The following is an 18,064-nucleotide window of genomic DNA, read 5'->3' as shown; positions in this document are numbered from 1 at the left end:
AGACGTGAATAAGCAGATGTGTCCAAAATGTCAAATTATCTAAGCATGTTACATGGCTGATGTACACAACACATGAAATAACCTAGAGGTCAACATTTCTTTGTTTTTTAGTTATACACATTTCATTACAACACAGGGCTGACCCATAACCCATTGTGAATATCTGGTCTGAGTTAAAAAGCAACAGCCTGCTTAGGTGGGACATGGGCGAGGTTAGTCAAACAATACAAATGGTGTAAGTTGTGGATAGTCACAGCCAAGTATCCTATTATTACTTCGGACAAACGCTTAAACAATATTATAAAACTCTGTAAGCCAGATGTCACACTCTTATGGTCACATGCTTCGACAATCCGCCCATATGGAAAGAACTTAAAGGTCATGTTGACTAACTTCATTAAAGTTGAGCCTCGCTGTCGCTGGCATAGTTTTTCTTTTCCCGTCAATGGATTTTCCACCTCACTTGCTTTCACCAGTTCTGTGATCACAGTCAGAACCTTCCCAGTAGATAAGGACATTTGGTGTGTTGTACACGCTGTTTTCCATCACATTGTGCCACGGCTAAGAAACACTGCATCTAGTTTGTGTCGGAACTTGTAAACGTTATATTGAACTAGGGATAGTTAATGGTGCAAGATCCAGTAACGCCTATTAAAAGAAAATGTGCAGCTATAGTCAGAGCAGCAGCAGCAGCAGCTCGACTACAGTGGATTGCGATCAGCTTTAGAGGCGGCGTGAAGCGGCTGAGTGGCTCAGCAGGGCTGTGTGTATGTAGGCCGTGTTCTGCATGTTTTTTCCTTTAAGTCATCAGACCTACGCTCCCCCATCAGGGAAAGGCTCTTATGATAAGTGGCAGCCATGAAATATGCACAGCCTGTCGTAGCCGCCTGCCCCGCTTTACAATGCCTCGTTTCGCTTCCTCGTCCCCTCCCTTTCTCCTTTTCTCTGTCTCTTCTTACTACCTCCTCCTCTCTCCGCTGTTCATTGTTGAATTGCTTCTTCTCTTTCACCTGTATTCCTTTCTCTTTAACCCTCCATCATTCTAATCTCTTTCTCCTTTTCTTTCTTTCTTTACCCCACAGCAACTTTTTTTTAAATCACATCAAAATGTACACAGTGATCATCATATGAACACAAAAACAAAAGCAAACACCCCCTAACACATCTTTTAAATCCTTTATTTTAGATATGCCTTTTTTTTCCTGTAAAATAATAATAATAATTTTGGCGCATGGAAAGCATTGTGAGAAGTATTTTCTTAGCACACACAACAGTAGCTTGGATCACACTTTGGAAGCTATGCGGACACAGAAAACATAAATCACCCTAATATGTTAATTGTATATAAATCCTAACTAATAAAAAGCATTTTTCATGCAGAATTGATTTTGCTTCTCCTTCAGCAGGAAGGAATCATACGTAGAAACAAAACCACAAATCCTGGAGTAGGACTCTCGTCCTTTACAATACTGACCACATGGTGTAAATATCAACATTTGACACAGTTATATATGTTTATATATATATATAGTTATTTGAAGTTGTTATAATACAGGTGACACTGAGTATTAAATATAAATATTGACAATGGAGGTACGGGACAGATAATGGAAAACAGATTTTGCTTTAGGTCATAAAAACACTGTTGTTGCATTTACATCCAGTCTCATAGTGGACAGACAGGACCAACGTTATCCAGATTTTAGTTAAGACTGTCCTTAAATCAGGGACCTTTCCGCCTCATCCATTAATCCAATCAAAATGTCAAAGTTACTTCAGGGAACAGCTCTCAATGCCATGAAAAATGATAATGCATACATGCCTTACAGTGGGCTGTGTGTGTGAAAATATTTTGATCACCATGGATACATTGATCCCCTCTCAACTTCCAGTCACTTCAATACTGCAGATATTCTAAGATATCTGTTACTATCGTTGTGATAGTGTACATTACTAGTCACGCTTGTGGAAACCACATTGACTCCCACACCTGTTAGCATGAAAGATAACTGTTCAACTGAAATACCCATATGACACTGTGGCTTGATTCTTCTTCACCTGCAGATACTGTATAACTTCATGCCACTACAACTGATAAACATCAGTGAACCTGAATGTGCCCACTTTGCAGAAAAAAAACGATGCCCTTCTGTGATAAATGTGATATGACGTTAGCTGCTCTGCACTGAAGTGTATAAGGTACTGCCATCTTTCTCTCTGGCTGGATAAATATGCCCACTAATAAGCTTCATAACCTCATAGCCTCTTGCATGTGAATTAACTACAGTCCAAAGCTGAGCCTTCTGAAGGATGGTTCAGTACCAATGCTGCCTTCCTGTGAACAAGATTATTGATAGCTAGAGGAAACAAGAGACAAAGCACACACATTTTTCTGCTTCAGAAGGCCTAGCTTTAACCTGTGTCCCCAATTGCTACTGCTGTGAGCTAGGATGAGAATTTTTATTGCGCATGGAGATGGCTATTTGAAAGACACCAATCACATTAAGTTGAGCCTCAAATCCTTTCCCACATAGCCAAAAAACTAGATCAGAAAGGTAGAGCTGCATGAAATATTTGAACGCAGTTTGAAATCCAGCTAGTGGCTTTTTTTCCTACCACAAAAACCTTCCCCAGGCTTGGGAACTTTTTTTGAAATGCTTAGGTACTGAACCTGCATTTTGAAAGCAGGATTACATTTTAGTTTCCAGGCCATAGAATACATCTCTGGTACTGAGATGGTGCTTTCCAGGAACTATCGAGGTGGACTTTGCAGTACTTAATGTCAATAATGATTCAAACACAAGGTTTAAGACACTAACCTCTATACAGCTTTCATTAAGACGCCATGTAAGCACTAATTTTCTCTAGTATCACTACTCTCTTGCTAACATCGAAACCTAATATTATTTGCTAATTGTTTCAATTTCAGTATCATGCATTCCTTCTTCTGTACTTCCATCCTTTCTCTTCTGCGACTTGTGGAGCCACTGGTTGGAAGTAAAGTGGATCATACCAATACTGCTTGATATGAGGGGGTGCAGACACTTACCATGCAGACAAATGTAAACACAAGGCCAGGCAAGGCGCTGGGAATGCAGGTATTGATACACATACAAAAATGCAAAAGCAAACGTGCGTTTTCATTCACATTCACAGTACTCATTCGCACACATATAAAACATACATGTGGACACACATTCATTGTGAAACGCCCGTTATCTGAATCATGCTTTTGTAATACACAAAGAAACTAACTGCTAGTCTCTTTCATTGCTTATATACTAGATAACAGAAAATGAGAGTATAAGAAGTAGTATTATCCATTTAACGGACTCAAAGCCTATATAAGTACTACATTTCCCAACAGCATTTTACCATCATGATCCCAGAGCTCAACAGCAAATAAGACACATGGAAAATCTGATATTTGTGGTCTTTTGTGGCACAAATCTTTCCACTGCCTCAATGGGTAAAATAATACACCAAATTTCTTTTTCTTTTTTAATAATACATATTTCAAAAACCATTAAAAAAAAAAATAGCCACACAACGGCAGCAGAGGGGTGCAGAGATAAGATGCTAAAATGCTGCTGGGAGACAAAGTCCAGGGCTATAATTGATATAGAAACTCATGCACGTATGTGAAGCATTCCAGTTTTAGCTAAGATAAGGATAAACGTACAGACACTACTATTACAAATTGAATAAAAAGCACACCAGAAGTACAGGCCGAACTCAGAATGCGCTGAAGTAGTCGAGGAATGACTAAAAGAAAAGGTAAATCACAAGTTCCACCAGAAAAAGTAATAAAATGGAATCCTAAAGCTATTTTACATGCAAATTATGCTATTGAGTATTTGTGTGTGCTGGGGGAATCATGACTCGAATACTAATCTGTAGTTAGGTTGTATATGAACTGCGTTTGGGACAATGCAATTCTTTTTTTCTAAGAATCATTTTAAGGGTCACCATTCATTTCTAATCCTCATTTTGACAAGGTTTGGTAAATTAAACACACTTTGTTCACACTGAGCAACACGATTGTGGTGAATCACACTTCCAAGCTTCTTCTTTCTCAAAAACAAAGCTTGGAGAAAGTCAATGACTCTAGCTTAGTAACATTTTGACCATGTAGAAGCATGGAAAAAAATACAGAATGTGTTCGATCTAATTATCTCAATTAAAACCATTTTTCCCCCCCGGAGCAGCACTAGAGCGCTACATGCATTCAGGCAATTGTACACTGCACATGCACCCTCAGAAGAAGCCAACAGATCATCCAGGTTGTAGCAGCAGTGTGAACAACAAATGTGTGTATATGTGTTATTGTTTATATGGCATTTCTATGTATCAGTTTAAGTCATGGCTTCTTGGTTCTTGTAACTGCACAAATCATTTCCAGGATATTTAAAAATGATATGTTTGTGTGTTTCTATGTTCCGGGGTACACAGGGTTGATACTGGGGAAAATTATTACGTACATGTTTGTGTTTGTGTGTGTGTGTGTGTGTGTGTGTGTGTGTGTGTGTGTTTATGTGTCCGTGCATGAGCTGAAATCAAGCCTGCTCGGGGGCAGGGGTGGTAGGGGCAGTTCCTGGGAACTCAGGGTTGATAAAGGAGAATCCCTGGAACTCGTCCTGGTCCAGGTTCTGAATCACTTCCTCATCGGGAGGGGTCAGCACCGGCGGGTGGCGTGTGAAAAAGCGGTCAAAGTTCTCGGCATCCCGTCCACACTGTTGAGGAGGGTGGGAGGGGGTGGGGGGGGTGATGGAGTACAAGGAGAAGGGTGGATTGGGAAGGGGATGAGTGGGGATGGAGAGGAATGGATGGATTGGGGTGGGGTTTAGGGAGAAAGAGAGGAAAACAAAAGAAGGGGAATGGTGGGTTGAACCAGGGTGTGAGATGACATTACTTGAACATGGTTTCAAATATCAGTAGTCGGGGGTGAGCTTGATTCAACTCTCCATGTGTGTTCGCTAAAAAGGTAATGCTTTATTACCTTTAAAGTGATACAAAAAATACCACTCTCAGGAGAGAATAAATCAAGCAGGCCTCGGGCATATGCTTTCCTCTTTTAAATATTTGAAACATATTCAACTACAATTTTAAAACAGAACAAGGTCACACTCAAACGTCCTGTGGCAGTGCACTACATTGGATTGGTCGTGCTATAGTGTAATGCATGGAGCTGGGACGTTTTGGTATAGAGCATTTAACTCAAAAAGCATCCCACCATGGCTGTAAGTCAATCATTTTCCTTGGTATTGCATCTAGATTTTTTGGGATGTTATACTTGGATTTAATTGGAATTTCTAAATAGTCGCATAAGAAAAGGCTCAAAGCCATGAGACGATTATGGTGTAATTGAGGGTTAATTATATGCTGCAGCTGTGGAGACCTGCTGAGATATGATAAACCAAATCAGCAGCCAGCTAGTATGCAAAAGAGCATTTTTAGATATTTGCTCAGAAGAGAAAAATATTTTATTGACTTTCAAGATATTCTATACATATACCATTATGCTATCATATTGAAATTACATCTACTAATTGAAAATGTTGTTACTATTTAGAGTACAAATTTAGCAATAGTAGAAGATCAACTATCACTATCCAATCAAACTCTTGGCTACTTACTTAAGAAGTGACAGACGACGGGATGAAATCATCTCAAACAGTATTGCGCAATTCACAATAGGTAGAAATGTGTTTTGTCAAGAAGCAATTTGGAAAAATGAAGACGTCATTGTTCATTTCAGTCCACTTCATTTCCTCGTTCTAAACCACTGGGAAAACAAAAGAGCTTATATACACTCGAGAGTTGCGCGTCCGTCTAAGTACATAAAACAACTTATTAATTTGAAAACTATATTTTCCCGACAGCATGCCTCACGGGGACTTTGGGCCGAGCTATTCCTCCCCCCCCCCCCATCTCCATCACCGCGCTGAGCTTTAATTAACACAACAAGGATTCAGTGTCCTCTGACAACATCACCCAGGGAAAACTACAAACTCATTAAATCTCTGTAACTTGCAAAACCAAATGAAATTAAGACAGACTGTTTATAGTTTGGGGAAATATGTGAAATGAGAAATACATCAGGGTCAAATTGTATTTGCAGCTAATTACTTGCGTTTGATTTAACCTGTTTGGGGAACCAGATGGAAAGAATTTGCCACATAGGGAAATGAATTTAGAGCCACAAAGTTTTGAAGTATCAATTCAGTACATTTGTCAGCTGATGTGGTAAGCATCTCGCATACTATACCCTCATTGAAGGCTAAATCCTCTTTTAATACTAGGGATGCAACTGGGTTGGGGTTTGATAAACTGCCTCTTTGAAAAAAAAAAAGAAATGCTTTTATTGTATTTGACTTGAGCCAAACTATAAGCCTTGTACATTTCGGGACACAAGAAAGGGTGACATTTGATGATTTAAAAACTTATTTTTTTGAATAAAAGCTGTTATACTTTGAGGTTTCTGTTGACAGTAGTGCACTGCAGGACAGGTGTCATTTGAGACTGAGACTCAGCACATGCAAATAAACAGAAACAAACATGAGAAAACTGTGAACACAGAGAGGACAAATAAAAATGTGTAAGGACAGATGGGTTGATGCATGGCAGCAGTAAATAGCGAACAGATGGATGGAGCGGTGGAAGGATTGATGGAGTCGTTAGGTGTTGGATGGATTCATTGATTGACAACAGGTTCCTTGATGGACAGACAGATGAACAATGATAACTTAAGACAATATCTGTAAATGACCATTCTTAATCTGTCGGATGAATGAATAAACTAACCGGTCAGTCAACCTGTCCGTTAGTTGCAGACAATCACACCTTTAACCAACCATCAACCATCAGACTCATTCACAGTATGAAACCGTCACACAGTATATATATATATATATATACACACATACACGAGATATAGGGAGCCCCTCTTTAAAACAATACACACATTGCTCACCAAAAAGAAAGAACCACCTCCCACTCAACTTTTGCACAGGGTAAACACAATGGTTCTTCAAAAAATATCTGATCCTTTATTTGTTCTCAGAAGGAAGAAGAAAGACAGAAAGAGAGAGAGAGAGAGAGTGATAGCAAGCCACAGCACAGAGAGATAAAAGATAAGATATAGAAAGATGAGATCAAACGGAAAGAAGAGGCCGATACAGGAGTGAAGAGATCAGACGACATATGTTAGCATTCACATCTCTGCAGAAACACACCTCAGTGTTAAAACACAGCCAGGTCCTAATGGTGACCTCTAACACCCACCCATGCAAAAGACACACAAACTCAAATACACACAGAAGCATGCATTCAAACAGCTTCAAACACACGCACGCACGCAAGCGCGCACACACACACACACCCCAGCGGGCCAAGACAGCTGCATAAAAAGCTAAACTCAAAAAAACTCTCCAGCAGCAGTGTGGCCTTATAGGCTGTGTGAGGCTATGTGAGTGTGTGTACATGTGTGTGTGTGAGTGTGTTTGTGTGTGTGTGTGTGTGTGTGTGTGTGTGTGTGTGTGTGTGTGTGTAAGTGAGAGTCTTAGTATGAGATGACATCATTCTGACTCTAGTTATGATCAAACTAACTTTGTCGTGGAAAAAGAAAAAGCACAGCAAAGAAAAACCCAAACACACCCAGTTGTTTCAGGACACACGTGTGTGCCCTGAGCTTTACTCTAAACTCAATCTAACCCCACCAAAAGCATTTCAACTCATGCACCAGGCGACTGCACCAAACTGGCAACACCAAGGTAGAGCTTCAGTTTAACAATCAACCAATCAAACAAATGTAAACTCAAAACAGGTCTCCAAAATCGAAAAATCATCACCACCTCGTTACCGTTCCCTTCACCAGTATGTTCTTAATTATTAGTGTCATTCTCTTTTTTTTGTCACTGTCATTGCCAACGTCTTCACCTAATTCAGTGTCGTCCTCATCCGACACATATTCATCACTGCTTCATCATCATCATCATCATCATCATCATCCTCCTCCTCCTCCTCTTCAGTATCACTATTATCAACATTTCTGGTATTATTATTATCACCACCACCACCACCCCTGCCCTCAGCAGCATCACTTCCTGACTTACCTGTGTGCATTGTCCCATACAGGGGAGGGGGAAGAGACAGAAACAATCACATTGGAAGTGAAAAGATGAGTAAAATAACAGAAAGAGAAGAGAGATAGGAAAATAGAGGAAGTTAGACACAGCAAAACGTAATTCTAAGCAGAGCCTTTGCCGGGAATTTTACCACTAGGGTTGGGTATCGTTTGGGTTTTTTCCGATACCGGTGCTAAAGCGATACTTTTAAAACTGTGCCGGTGCCTAAACGGTGCCTGAACCGATACTTTTTAATAAAGTTAAAAAAAAGAAAAAAAAGAGAAGGGTACTAAACAGAATGGCTTGTTTATTGCTAAGGCCATATGGTCAAAATTAAAGATTTAAAAATAATGCAATAACTATAACTTATAACAATAACTTATTTCACCAGTAAATTGCTGTTGAATGACAAAAACAACCACCAGATGGGAAAAGGGTATTTTACAATAACTTTGAATGCACCACGAGGCTATCTGTTTCAAGTGAACACACCGTCTGTGTGTTGTTTTTCCGACAACGACAGCTGCAGAGCAGACTGTTACGTCCCGGTGTTGGAATCCTCTACAGTGAAATACAGTTACACTTTACACTTAACGTTAGCTGTCAGCATTTTAACCGTGTTTAATCCAGCTGCTAGCTAAAGGTAGGCTAACGTTACCTGCTGTCGAGTGTAGTGTAAAGTCAGGCACCAGAATGAGGCACCGAAATTTTTGTTCTATTCGGTCTTGTAACTACCATTTACGTTGGCACCGCGTTTTGGTACCCAACCCTATTTACCACTAACAGGAATTTAACTCCTGATCTCTGCTGCCTTGGGCCACTCATTAGCCCCTTCGCACCACTTGAGGGGATTGCATTTCCTTATTTGGGATCAATTTGGGTTCAGTGGTGTCAGACTTACAGCTCTAGGTTTGAATGGCGGCTGCACTTCCTTGTTCTCCAGTTTCTCCCAGTCCATGTAGCGGAAGAAGCTGTGGTCCCTGATGTCTCTCTCCCCCTCCGGACCACAGCCCAGTCGTTTCGCTGGATGCTTCGTCATCAGCTGGACTCAGACAGGAGGAAGAGAAGAGAAGAATTACTGTATGTCCCTCCTTCCTTTCTACCCTGCCTCATGGTACATGTGCATTGTTCCTTTTCCCCTATATTCTCATGTCTACTCTTCATTGCTGATTTCCATCACATCTTCCTCTCCCTCCATCGCCTCCTTTCTTTTACTTCCTCCTCCTTTTCCTTCCTTCTTCCCTCCTTTTCTCTTCTCCACCTTTCCTTCACTATCTCCTCATTCCATCCTGATCTGAAAATATTTATCCATCGTTCTATCTTGCCAGCAGGCACACTGGTGCTTTGAGCTAAACATACTCACAATGATAATGCTAACTTGCTGATGTTTTGCAGGTACATGTGCAGGTGGATCAACAGTATTTGGTCATAAACCAAAGTATTGGACAAATGTAGCCTAGAAATCTAGACGCACCCTAGCGGCAGCTAGGGTTTTGCTGACCGGATACGGCAAAAGTTTAATCTATCAACTAGCTCCGCTACCTTCTTTGTTGCTCTTGTTGGTTCTAGCGCTATCCTATTGCGTGCAGAGGGAATTTGAAAGACAACCGTTTATCTCGCGCCTCGGATTGAGCCCTGCCAATGGTGTGTTCCCAGACCCAACATCTTGATATGGGTCTGGCTTGTCAGGCTAGGACAAATGACCATTCTGATCCGATGATGGTGGTGGTGGTACATGAAAAGGATAACCAGTTATTGCAAGTCATTTTGAGGGGGACATGAAAGTGCCAATTTCATGGCAATCCCTCCCATAGTTGTTAAGATTTTTCAGTCTAGACCAAAGTGGTGGACCGACCAACCAACAGACGTCATCGCCACCAGGCTGGTAGCATGGCCGAAAAAGTAAACGAGCTGCTTAGTTATCTCCTTCATAGCACCTTTGCTGATGGAAAAATGTGAGCATCATTTGAGGAAGTATTTTCACAACTTAGTCACAAACCCTAACCACATACCAGCTCTGCCCCACTGGCAGGGTAAATGCCTTTAATTATTACATTTTAATGATGTGTGATATCTTGACTTGTCACATTTCAGCTTAACTGTACTGCAGGCAAAATCCTAAACTACAAGTCAGGTTTGCATCTGGTCTACACTCAACAGTGTGCCCACATTTCCCCTCTGGCATCATTAAGGTTTCATCTCATTTATTCCTGTCTCTTGTCCTCAGCGTGTCTGTCTATGATTGCTTCTTTCATTCATCTCTGTTTGTAAATCAAACGTTATTTTTATTTATTCATATTTTCTTTCCTTCCTTTTAATCATCCTCCAGTTCTACTATCTATCATCCTAGACGCCTCTTTCTGAGGACCAAATACAAGCCACCGCCTGCAGATAAATGAATAACTGTTTCCGCTTTTTTTACCACAGAAGTTTTCCAGAGGCATAATTAAGGACCGTTTACGATGTCTGTCCACACAAAACCTTAAGAACAGCATCAAGGCTAGTGACGTCAGTGTGAGTGTGTGTGTGTGTGTGTGTGTGTGTGTGTGTGGGGTGTGCCTCCCTCAGGAGCAGCAGTCATAACTCATTACATTAGAACTAAAATAACATTTTCCATGGGTCAGTTAACCTTACACTGGACACACACGCACGCACGCACGCACACACGCACACACACACACACACAGGCTGCTCAGAGATACAGTAAGTGCACAGGCACACACACTCACTTACTCAACCATACACACATACCTAAATTATCAGGCATGTCCACAGTTGACTAAAAAATATTTTATATAAAACAGATTTGTTTGTAAGGATAATCTCTCTGCCTCTGTGTATCCATTCGTCCTTCTCACTCTGCCTCCAATCCCTCTCTTGCTGTCTTCGTTGATGTCTTTCTTTCTCTGTTCGCTGGACTATGGCCTCAGAGAGTCGATATTCTTTACTGACTGACTGTCTGACACACATTGTTGAAATGCGCACGGACAACAATTTCAAGGCGACCCAGTGTAGGGCACACTTAAAACCACACCTGTGCTGCTACAGTCGATTTGACATCTTTTAAGACCCCCTTTAAGAGTCTACAGTAGCAACACATCTGGTGGCTTTCTGAGCAGGCAGTACAATTACAGCAGCTACATCCCTTTGAAGAGAGTCTTGGGGAATTTGCGGTCTTGCTCACTGTATGCTTTGAGTGACGGGAGAACGGCACATTCACTGGACCACAAAGCAGCCAGACAAAAATAGGTCACTGATTGCAGGAAACAATGGCATATGTGAAAGGGCCTGGTTTACTTGCTCTGGTCACTCAATATTAACGGGCTGCATCCGCCATCTGGTAAAACTGGGCTTATACAGTAGTTCCTATACAAACATGGTATTTTCTTTTCTTTTCTGGGCTTTTCATTCCATGCAGGCTAGCAGTAGAGTAAACAATGTCATCATTTCAATGGAGGGTAATTTCATCATTTTTGAAATAACCAAATATGTGCCAGGACATAAAAATGGCCTTATGCTATTTAGTAAATGTGTGACTCCAAAGGAAGCTGCTTGAACCGAGGTAGGTGGAGTGGTGATGCTGAGTTTTTGTGTTTATGCAGATCAGATGGTGCAGTGCAATTTTGGTTTCACATTTTGGAATAAAATTGCACTGCATATTGGCAGAGAAGGTTTTGTGGCTTGAATTATTACCTATAATGTCATCTTGCAGAATGTATAAGGTACGGAAGTCCTGAGAGGCAAGGTAAAAAAGAAGTATTAAGGCCCTTCCCTTTGAGTTGATTAAATACTTAAGGTAGGGCTGGGCAATATGGAGAAAATCAAATATTACAATATTTTGACCAAATACCTCAATATTGATAATGCAGGGGTGACTATTGGTGCTTTTACAAAATATTAACACAATGGGATTTTGGATAAATAATCACCAGTAATGATGAATGATATAATGACTAAGTTGGTAAAGGAAAATAATAGAACAGCTAGAACAGTCTGGTAAGTTCAGAAAATTACTTATCACTGCAAAGCAGCCTTTAAAATCAGGAAAAGACAACAAGTATGTCATGTCATATTACCATATCCAAAGTAAAAGACTCCAGTCTCATATCACAATATCGATTTAATATTGATATATTGCCAAAGCCAAACTTGAAGCCATTATAGAACAGCAGGAAAACTGTAATTCAATATAACAATAACGTGTTTCATCGGCAGTTTGTAATTTACAGGGTTGCGTACAGCGCGTGGACATTGCATGGCCGAGAATCTAACAAAATAAGTGCAAAATGTTTTTAAAGGTGTATTCACGTTATTGCATCGTATGCGCGTGCCTCCTCCATTATTGTATATGTAGAACACAATAAGGAATTGCATTGGAAAAAGGCTGTGTATGTATGTGTGTCCTTGGATGTGTAAGGACATACAATTAGTCTTTGCTGTTGAATGATGTGTTTGAAGACATCATGTACCTACAGAATATACTGCAGTAGCAGCTTAAGCGTTTTTGTGTGTGTTAGTGTGGCCCATTGCTGGCTATGAAATACGGATGCTGGTCAGGGTGGAAGCAGGGGAGTGAAAATGTCTCTGATCACTCACTTTCTACACATGGACTCAACACACACCGACACACACACACGCAAACCGCAAGCCTACTGCATACAGTAAATTACCTCAGTACTGTACAGTGTGTTGGCGGGGATGGAATCCTTATTATACTGGAGGAATTATGCACCTTGGAACACAGATGACTGGTGAAAGGATAATTCTACAGCATGCTGAAAGGTTTGCAGCAGTTACAGCTTGATATGTTTTCAGTGATCCAAAACATCAACGTACAGTAAAAACGTTAAATTGTGTTGGCGACAGTCAGACTCATTCATAGTATCATCACTTTATACCTACAATATACATGCCAATACACTCATATTAACTGTATTTACTGTAATAATGATAATAATAATAATAATAATAGGTTAGATGTTTGTATTGTTACTTTTAAACTGCCGTGCAGAAAACTATTTCTTTTACAAAATTGGCCAAAAGTCTTCTTTTAGAGGATCATGAAACCATTGACTATTTGGATTTCAGCAGCTGAAACAAACCAAAATATAATGCAGTCAAACACATGAGAGATGCAATGAGCTTTGACTAGAGAACTTCTCTTGCAAGATTTTTTCTTTGACTTAACAGAAGATATCCACACAGGATATCCCTGATTTTACTTTTATTTAATAACAGCCTCACATACTCTTACAAAATACACTTATAGCACTAAATTAGAACAACGGCTGTCAACAGGCTATTCAAGCTACAATAACGTTGTTTCTTATCTGCGCTTTGCGACACCATCATGTTCACAGACTGCACTGTATTCATTGCAGAGTACTTTACATGATGTTTTTTTTCTTTTTCAAAATGGAAATATCTTGTAGCATTTGAAAAGGAAAGCTTCATGTAGTCCCCCCCCCCCCGACACACACACACACACACACACACACACACACACACACACACACACACTCATGCATTGAGTTAACCCAGGCAGTGCTGGCAGGGCACAGTGGGAGCTGTGGGGGTGGACGCAGGCGAGCTTTCATGCTCCACTGAAGATCCACTGTTGTAGCATTACAACCCAGTAATCATCACTAATACATAACATAGCCTGTATGTGTGTGTGTGTGTGTGTGTGTGTCTGCATCTCAGTTGATCTCAGTGAACATATTTGATCACATATTTGATCAATTTGCTCATGAATGCCTTTGCCTTTAAATTTAGTGGGAGGATATCATGCTGGCATAGACGTGAATGTCTTCATTCAAGCTTGCACTGTGTGTTGTTAATATACAGTATGTGTGTGTGTGTGTGTGTGTGTGTGTGTGTGTGTGTGTGTGTGTGTGTGCTTGGAAGTTATTGCAGAGCTTGTTTGAGGATTGAGTTTCAGAAACAATTAGGAGAGAGGTATCGTTCTGGGTCCATCGTTCTTTCTTTGTTATCGCTAACAACCGTGCACACCTTGTTAATGAACTGAAATCAAATCTTTGTTTTTATGTTTACTAACTGATGATTGTTTATTGTTAATTGATGTTACTTGTGTGTGTTTGTGCATACGTATGTGATAAACAGCAAAGAATGAGAGCTTGGTTAAGTCCTAAAAGCAGATGAAATCACTAGAGAGAGATGACCTGCTCTTTTTAAAAGGACTTAATGTGTGTGTGTGTGTGTGTGTGTCTGCAGTTTGTCTTGGTCAGTGAAGCGTAAAGTTAGGATATGAGACAGAGAGGTGGTGGTTTGATTGAGAGGACCCCCCCCTCCGCACACACACACACATACACACACAATTTGGTATTGGCCGGTCTTTTCTGAAGAGGAGTTTCCACAGGCAACTGAGCACCCAGTACAGGCTTAGGCTATTAGAGCAGTGCAATGTGTGTGTGTGTGTGTGTGTGTGTGTGAGAGAGAGAGGGCAAGCGATATAGAGAAAGAGAATATGTGTGCATGTGTGCATGTCTGTGAGAGAGATAGAGAGGATGTACAATAAAAAAAAGCAAAACAGCGGCTTAACAATGAACACTGCAGAGAGGGAAGGACGGGAAAGTAGAGCGTTATGACAGTGAGAGAGAGAGAGAGAGAGAGAGAGAGAGAGAGAGAGAGAGAGAGAGAGAGAGATGGAAGCAGGACAGATAGCGAGAGTGGACAATGTTGTTTCCCTCCAAATACATGTTCCCACACAATGGTTTTAATTATGCAGATCATTTTGATGTCCCTCTCTGCCTCCTTCTCTTTCTCCTTCCTCCGTTCACCTCCTCTTTTTTGTTCCTGCTTCCTTTCCTCGAACAAATCTGTTGTGTGTGTGTGTGTGTGTGTGTGTGTGTGTGTGAAAGAGACAAAGAGTGTTAAGAAGAGAGGGAACAAGACAAAAAGTAGATTTTGTGAGGAGGGAGCAAGGTTGAGCTTGAGAGACAGAATCTGACTTGTGTTGTATGGAGTGTGTGTGTGTGTGTGTGTGTGTGTGTGTGTGTGTCTGTGTGTGTGTGTTTGTGTACACTCACCCCTTTACAGATAGCGACAGCCTCCTTGGACATTGACTTGGGATAGGAGACGTGATGCTCCATAATGGACTGAAATAACTCATCCTCATCTTCACCGTCAAATGGAGGCTGGAGAGGAGAGGAGAGGAGGAAGAAGGAGAAGAGGACAGTTGAGGAGGGAGAAGGAGAGGACAGGAGAGAAGGAGGGAGGAGGGGACAGAGGAGAGGAGAAGCGGAGGGCAGGACAGGACAAATAGAGGACATTTAAATTGAATCATTATAAGCTTTTTTGTCTGAACTCCTCAGAATCAAAACACTGCAAGCCTGTAACACTTACAAATTCACAATATGCACTCCAAATAATATATCCAGGATTCAAAAATGTCACATCTACTCTAACAATTATTAATGCCATATGAAAAACTCATCAAGAGGTGTAATTTAATAGCTAACCTTTCATTACACAGTGTCAAATTTGAAAGGCTACGATCATGAGTCATCAAGATCATTGTTTTTTGTCACGTTCAGTCATGAATACAGATGCTGTTGAAGGAGGAGTTTTGCTTATATCCATGCTGTCTCAAAAGATTGTTTTTTTTCCCTTTTTTTTTACCAGGTTTAATAGTTGAATTCATAAAACTTATTACAGACACATTGACACAGACACGCAGACTGACCTGCCCAGCCAGCATCTCATAGAGCAATACTCCAAAGGCCCACCAGTCCACAGATCTTCCATAAGGTTGGTAGGCTATGATCTGAAATATAAGAGACTTTGTTCAGGAAAGTGTCCATCAACACTTAAATCACAGAGGCAAGTCAAGGCAGTGTATAAGAAGAATACTTGTTAAAGGGTCACTTTGGGATTTTGTAACCTGGACCCTATTTTCCCATGCGTGTGTGTCAGTGGATGTACATTGACGGTCTCTATTGCCCCATAGGATTACATCGCAGCCTGGTTCGCGGCTGCCGGTTACAGTGTTCACGCTCAATACTGGACCAATTTCATTGATTTTTGTCAGTCACATCAGTCACTTAGACACAAATGCATGAGAAAAATAGGGTCCATGTTGAAAACGCCAAAAATGACCCTTTAAATACAAGCTTAAATACCTTTAAAGTACGTATTAAAAAAAGGAAGATGAAAAAAACCATTCCATCCATTCACTATCTCTCGTCACACGTCACACACACACACTCTACCTCAGGAGCTATGTAGTCTGGTGTTCCACAGAAGGTCTTGGTAGTGACTCCATCAGTCATATTTTCTTTACACATGCCAAAATCTGCTATCTTAATGTGACCCTCACAGTCCAGCATCACATTGTCCAGTTTCAGGTCTCTATAGGAGAGAAACGCAACGTTAACCACACTCAATTCATGAGCCAACATACATGGAAGGCTCATCATCAACATTTTCTTCTCCTCTGCAATCGTTCTTGTTCACTTTAGTGGGAGTTTAATTGGGAATGATGCACTGCTTAATCCAAGAGGTCGAGCTACAGTTTCACTAAACCAGATGACAGATTGTGATTTGCATTTGGGAGCACTGCATCATTTGTGGGTGTGGATTCTCGGCATGATATTATAAACAGCACAAATCAGTTAATTGTAGTTGAAGTCCAAAGGTCAAAACTTTTCTTCAGCGGCAGTCAGACAATCTCATTGTCCAGTCAAGCCAGGAAATTATAAATGAATACGCTTTATGTTCAACTCCTTCCCCGCAGTTATGCAGTGCTCATGTTAAAGCGGATACTTACGAATATGTGACATGTGACTCGTCTCCTACTGACCATGTGACTATTGGCCAATAGGCTATAAGATACAGTTCAAATGCAAACATGTTATACTTGCCTTGATGAAGGCCTCGCGGCCGAAACGCGTTGCCTCGTTTTAATGACTCAGCCAAGAAATATAATAAAGGCTTTTTTAACTTTACCCTCCTGAGTGCGTCAGTGTCCTTGAACGCTTACTTACGAATATGGTTATTATTACTTTAAATGTCTTTGCCCAGATTAGGCTGAAATAAAACTTGTAAAGTCCAATGTATTTCGTCAAAAACATTTTTTTATATATACACAAAACTGCAGTACTTCAGTGATTAAGACACACATTTGTCACAAAGTGCCTGCTTTCCAAACTTGTAAAAATTTGTTTGGGACTTGCAGCACTCAATAATGTGACAACTTGACTAATAATGTAATAAGTAGATAAATAGGACTTATATTGTAATAACATTTTTCAATAACAATCACTGTTGACTCAGATGAAAAAATAAACATTTTGCCTTCACTGCTCGATGGTGTAACGTTAGCTTTTGCAGCTTTTGTCATCTTCTGATGATGTCTAATATAAGATCCACTCTGGTCTGATGCACAATGACCAATCAGCATGCGTATAGGAGGGTTCATTTCCCATTGATAGGGATTTGCCTGATAACATACCATGTGCCATCTGTTGTAGAATTTCTAATTCTGCATAAAGCCTAGAGTTTACATTTCCAAACATGAAATCAGTGTCAGATGTTCATGTTTTCAGTACATGACACTAACAGTATTATACATGTTGTATACTTGCACACAGTGCTAAATTTGTAAAGTGGGAGTTCCCGGAGCGCAGAGGGGGGGTGGATCTGATGACTCAAAACGGGGGTTGGAGGTAACGGAGCAAAACAAAAAAATTACACTGCCTACGTAGCTTCTCTGACTAAAAAAACCTAAACAATGCTGTGTGTACATCAGGGCAATGCTTATTTTAATTTCAGAACATGCACTGCATGGGTATGAAATGTAATGTCTCCACATTCTTGATCGGCGGGGATGCTTGATTGTTTGGGATCCGACTGGCCAGCGAATTTGAAAAAGTTAAGCAAACTTTGTTGTCTTTTTGACATTTTTTCCCTGAGTGAAA

At 40.6% G+C, this 18,064-nt stretch overlaps 1 protein-coding gene across 2 annotated transcripts in view; it reads right to left on the bottom strand.

Moving 5' to 3' along the window:
- Nucleotides 1-18,064, bottom strand: part of LOC144530423 (protein kinase C beta type-like) — a 102,483-nt gene that overhangs the window by 10,683 nt on the left and 73,736 nt on the right. Inside the window, exons 13-17 of one of the 2 annotated variants that reach the window (XM_078269994.1) lie at nt 16,358-16,496; nt 15,832-15,912; nt 15,176-15,283; nt 9,028-9,168; nt 1,163-4,733 (exon numbers count right to left, since the gene is read on the bottom strand). In XM_078269994.1, coding sequence (XP_078126120.1) covers nt 4,557-4,733; nt 9,028-9,168; nt 15,176-15,283; nt 15,832-15,912; nt 16,358-16,496 — 646 coding nt within the window. In that variant the 3' untranslated portion in view covers nt 1,163-4,556. Of the gene's footprint in view, nt 1-1,162; nt 4,734-9,027; nt 9,169-15,175; nt 15,284-15,831; nt 15,913-16,357; nt 16,497-18,064 lie in introns of those variants that run through there. The other variant, XM_078269995.1, reaches the window with a different exon arrangement.

This window comes from Sander vitreus, chromosome 15 (genome assembly GCF_031162955.1).
Source record: "Sander vitreus isolate 19-12246 chromosome 15, sanVit1, whole genome shotgun sequence".
NCBI lineage: Eukaryota > Metazoa > Chordata > Actinopteri > Perciformes > Percidae > Sander > Sander vitreus.
Note: the sequence above shows the minus strand (reverse complement) of the source record. Positions and strands in the feature narration are given on the sequence as shown.